At 46.0% G+C, this 5,317-nt stretch overlaps 1 protein-coding gene across 1 annotated transcript in view; it reads right to left on the bottom strand.

Annotated features, from left to right (window-relative positions):
• Positions 1-2,781, bottom strand: part of LOC121542730 (small conductance calcium-activated potassium channel protein 2) — a 102,768-nt gene extending 99,987 nt beyond the window's left edge. Inside the window, 5 exon segments of the mRNA XM_041852239.2 lie at positions 441-819; positions 821-870; positions 872-991; positions 993-1,565; positions 2,363-2,781. Coding sequence (XP_041708173.2) covers positions 441-819; positions 821-870; positions 872-991; positions 993-1,529 — 1,086 coding nt within the window. The 5' untranslated portion in view covers positions 1,530-1,565; positions 2,363-2,781.
• Between the last annotated feature and the right edge of the window lie 2,536 nt (positions 2,782-5,317).

Here is a 5,317-nt window from a genome sequence, read left to right as displayed (position 1 = left end):
TACTACTGCTACTACTGTTCCTGCTACTATGGCTACTGCTGCTACTGCTACTACATCTTCTACTGCTACTGCTGCCTCACACTGACCCAAACACACTACCCATACCCAACAGCTGAGCCACTTACCGCCTCCCTGCCCCAGGAGTCACTGCCCTACCAATCACTGACCCCAACACTACCACCGCCCACTACCCTACCAATCACTGACCCCAACACTACCACCGCCCACTACCCCACCAATCATACAGCCCCCAAAGCCAACCATTTCTCTCATCAAGTTCGGCAGGCACAAATGAGAAAACATTCTGAAATAGAAAACAGAAATCATAATTCTAATTGGACAAGTTATTGGACAACCGTTTTTAAGCCTACAGCACCATGACAATGAACACACCCATTATTAAACACACCCATTGGGTCAGATGAACCCCTTTGGCTCACCTTGTTGTAAACGCCCCAGGACAGCTCTGTCTCGATCACCATGACGACGATGCCAAACATTCCGAAGATGAGTGCGTAGTCGCTCAGCCTCTTCCTCTTTTCGAACAGCGCCCTCCGGTGGCCCAGTTTATAACCAATGTTCTGGTTCTTACGTTTAGAACTAGAAGCCTTGGAGCAGCTCCTTCTCGGCCCTACAACCCCAACACCTCCTACACCTCCCTGCCTGCTGCCCCCTACACCCCCTCCTGTGCCCCCTGCACTGCTTAAACCCCCCCTACTCCCCGCCAAGGCGTGGTTCTGATGGTATATTGACATCTGATTGGAGGATGAGTCGGTGATGTCATAACCCCTCGCGTACGGCGAGTCCTCTTTTGATGAGATCACGATCTCTGGAGGATTCTGGGTCGGTTGATTGGACGATGGCAAGGATGAGGAAGTGGGTGGAGCCTCTCTGTCTCGGTCCCGCCCTCCAATGGCAGTTGCGCCGGTAACAGGTGCTGCCCCACACTCTTTGGTGTCGCTGCCGCTGTCTGATTCGATGAGGTTACGTCTGGAGGCGCTGAGACGACTGAGAGGTTTCATCACACCGCCTGTGTATTTACAGGAGCTCATGGCGATCTCCGTGAAAGGGTTGCTGTCTCTCCGATGGACCAGCGGGCTGGGCTGGCGGTGCTTACACCCCCTCTCTCTATCCCTGTCCCTCTCTCTCTCCATGGAGGGGGAGTGTGAGGAGTAGAAGAGGGTGTTGTATACTGGGGAGTTGTCCCCACTCAGGCTGTGTTGGGAACCGAGGCACGAGGACAGAGGGGTGCTGGTGGGGTGAAGGGCATTGGGGAGGGGGGGCAGGGGTTGACCCCCCACTGAGGACAGAGGCAGTTTGGGGAGGGAGGCCTGTGGCATGTTAGGCGTGGTGGGGGACCCATTCAGCCGGTCCAGGCTGGATCCCCCCCTGTGGTTGGAGTGGTTTGATCCCGGGTAGTTGCCGGTCATGGAGGAGTGGGAGATTCCACTCAGTGGCAGGGGGAACCGCGGGTCCTCGTCCTCACTGCTTCCCAAGAGAGTCAAGCTCAGAGAGGGAGGGGGCTCCATGGTGGGGGCCCGGAGGGCAACAGGCCACTCTTCTACCTAACGGAGAGACAGAGGGAGGAATAGGAGAGAGAGAAATGGAAAGAGAAGTACAGAAGAGAGATGGGGTTTAATTATGAGTGCAATGGAGAGAGGAAGGAAGAGAGAGATGGAGGAAGGGAGGCGTGGAAGAGAGAGAGCACATGATGGATGAGAAGTTGAAATTAGTAGTGTGGGGGGGGGTAAAGGAGAAGAGGAGAGAGGGATGGAGGAGGTAAGGGAGGGGAGTAACGAGGGATATGAGAATGTTTGATAGAGAATTGATCAGCTTAGGAGAGAATTTTGACTTCCCTACTGCACTGAGTCAACTGTCCCTGTCATCCTCACATCTCCCCCTGCCCCTCCCCCTCCCTCTTCCTCTCTCTCTCTCTCTCTCTCTCTCTCTTTCTCCCACCTTCCACCAATCTCTGTCATATAAATGTAATCTGTGCTACATTCAGATAGGATAGACTACAGCAAATTATCTGGATGTATACAAGGCAAATCCGATCATTATTGTTTAATTAATTATTATTTTCAAAGTATTTACTTTATTGAGCACACAGTTGAATACTGGTCCCCTAGAATGAATGCTTCAGCCAAATATGTGTTTATATGTATGCTATAGCTTACATGGCAAGGATCTTTCAATTCACTTTTATTCATTCTTAAACTACCTTCCTAAAAATCTCACAGATTATCTCACACCCAAACACCAAGTCTTCCTCTCCTCAAAACCCCCCTCTCTCTCTCTCTCTCTCTCTCTCTCTCTCTCTCTCTCTCTCTCTCTCTCTCTCTCTCTCTCTTCCTCCTCCTACCTTCTCTCCCTCCGTCTCTGTCCCCCAGGTCAGTCTTGTTGAATCAATGACTGGATGAAAATAGATCCGCACACTTTTTCTTTTTCATGTTGTCATGGCCATTCCATCATCTTTCGCTTCAATTCTAGGTGCTAGACCAGCGACAGGTCCTCACAGGAGACAGAGCGCCTTGATTTCTCCCAAATAATTCACTGGTTCCCTCCCTTCCTTCTGTGCTGGATGCTTCCTTCTCTCAATTTACTGTTGTAAAAATCAATCAGTCTTTATTTCCGTCAGTCCAGGGATCAATGAATAGATGACACGCATATCGATTATTTCCAATGTCCTTAAAAATGAAAGAACTGAATAATCTTTCATGATTATATTATAATGAACCTACTGTTGATATGAAAATATCCGTCAGCATTCTCACTATATAAAACAACTTAATCGCTAGACTACTCGACATCTACATGCAAACATGCTAAACGGAGAAAGGTAGCCTATAAATGATAAATATGATTTACTATGCAACTCTTCCTTTAGCTCACTCACTCATTCTATCGCTCACACTGTCTCTCAGAATCCGTCTCTCTCAACTTCACTCTCTCTCGCTTGCTCTCGCTCTCCGCCTCCACTCCTCCCTGTTATTCTCATTGGACAGTCACTGGGTAATAATGAAGACAAGAAAAACTACAAATACATTTTTTATCAAGCCATCCAAACGTTATTTTACCGTTGATCCCTATAATAAAAAAGCGAATAGAAATGATATTACACTATTATGGATCATGATCATATAGGCTAATATTACTACTAGCTTATGTAATGCAACTTTTGCTCACAGTTCTCCGGGAAACTGTGTCTTATAGCCTACATCCTCTCTGACAGCGTGCGTAATTCATTCGTTCTTGGAGTAGCCTATACACAAATGTGTATTTATTATTCAGGAGCTCGTGAGCATAGGTGAACACGTTCTTTTTTTTATTGAACAAAAATACCTCTTGTTTTCTCATATTTTACTGTATTGTTTTTACAATAAACAAAAACAATAGACAAGTCTTATTTTGACGGGTAGAATTAGACAGCTACGGGTGAAAACCAATAGGCCTATGTCGGTTATACTCACGACCTTTAGGCTAATGTCAACAAACACTGTCAAATCCATTAGATTTTTTATTTAACCTTTTTTTAAACTAGGTAAGTCAGTTAAGAACAAATTCTTATTTACAATGATGGCCTACCAAAAAGCAAAAGGCCTCCTGCAGGGACCGGGGCTGGGATTAAAAATAAATAAATAAAATATAGGACAAAACACACATCAGGACAAGAGAGACACCACAACACTACATAAAGAGAGACCTAAGACAACCACATAGCATTGCAGCAACACATGGCAACACAGCATGGTAGCAACATAACATGACAACAACATGGTAGCAACACAACATGGCAGCAGCACAACATGGTAGCAGCACAAAACATGGTACAAACGTTATTGGGAACAGACAACAGCACAAAGAGCAAGAAGGTAGAGAGGACAATACATCACACCAAGCAGCCACAACTGTCAGTAAGAGTGTCCATGATCGAGTCTTTGAATGAAGCGATGGAGACAAAACTGTCCAGTTTGAGTGTTTTTTGCAGCTCGTTCCAGTCGCTAGCTGCCGCGAACTGAAAAGAGGAGCGACCCATGGATGTGTGTGCTTTGGGGACCTTTAACAGGATGTGACTGGCAGAACGGGTGTTGTATGTGGAGGATGAGGGCTGCAGTAGGTATCTCAGATAGGGAGGAGCAGAGGTGTGGACTCGAGTCATGTGACTTGGACTCGAGTCAGACTCGAGTCATGAATTTGATGACTTCAGACTCGACTCGACAAAATGTACAAAGACTTGCAACTCGACTTGGACTTTAACATCAATGACTCGTGACTTGACTTGGACTTGCGCCTTATGACTCGAGAAGACTTGCTACGAGGACTTGTAATGACTTGCAAAGGCTTGCTAAGAGGACTTGAAATGACTCGAAACTAAAATGTAGGACTTTGGACTCGACTTGAGACTTGATGGCTTTGACTTTTGACTCGACTTGGGACTTGCCTCATCTTTGACTCGACTTGACTCGGGACTCGAGGGCAAAGACTTGAGACTTACTTGTGACTTGCATAACAATGACTTTGTCCCACCTCTGGGGAGGAGTGAGGCCTAAGAGGGTTTTATAAATAAGCTTCAATCAGTGGGTCTTGCGACCAGTTTACAGAGGAGTATAGAGTGCAGTGATGTGTCCTATAAGGAGCATTGGTGGCAAATCTGATGGCCGAATGGTAAAGAACATCTAGCCGCTCAAGAGCACCCTTACCTGCCAATCTATAAATTACGTCTCCGTAATCTAGCATGGGTAGGATGGTCATCTGAATCAGGGTTAGTTTGGCAGCTGGGGTTAAAGAGGAGCGATTACGATAGAGGAAACAAAGTCTAGATTTAACCTTAGCCTGCAGCTTTGATATGTGCTGAGAGAAGGACAGTGTACCATCTAGCCATACTCCCAAGTACTTGTATGAGGTGACTACCTCAAGCTCTAAACCCTCAGAGGTAGTAATCACATCGGTGGGGAGAGGGGCATTCTTCTTGCCAAACCATATGACCTTTGTTTTGGAGGTGTTCAGAACAAGGTTAAGGGCAGGGAAAGCTTGTTGGACACTAAGAAAGCTTTGTTGTAGAGTGTTTAACACAAAATCCGGGGAGGGGCCAGCTGAGTATAAGACCGTATCATCTACATATACAGTGGGGAGAACAAGTATTTGATACACTGACGATTTTGCAGGTTTTCCTACTTACAAAGCATGTAGAGGTGTGTAATTTCTATCATAGGTACACTTCAACTGTGAGAGACGGAATCTAAAACAAAAATCCAGAAAATCACATTGTATGATTTTTAAGTAATTAATTTGCATTTTATTGCATGACATAAGTATT

This window comes from Coregonus clupeaformis, unplaced genomic scaffold (genome assembly GCF_020615455.1).
Source record: "Coregonus clupeaformis isolate EN_2021a unplaced genomic scaffold, ASM2061545v1 scaf0341, whole genome shotgun sequence".
Lineage (NCBI taxonomy): Eukaryota > Metazoa > Chordata > Actinopteri > Salmoniformes > Salmonidae > Coregonus > Coregonus clupeaformis.
The sequence above is the reverse complement of the archived record's forward strand: the minus strand, read 5'-3'. Positions and strand labels throughout refer to the sequence as shown.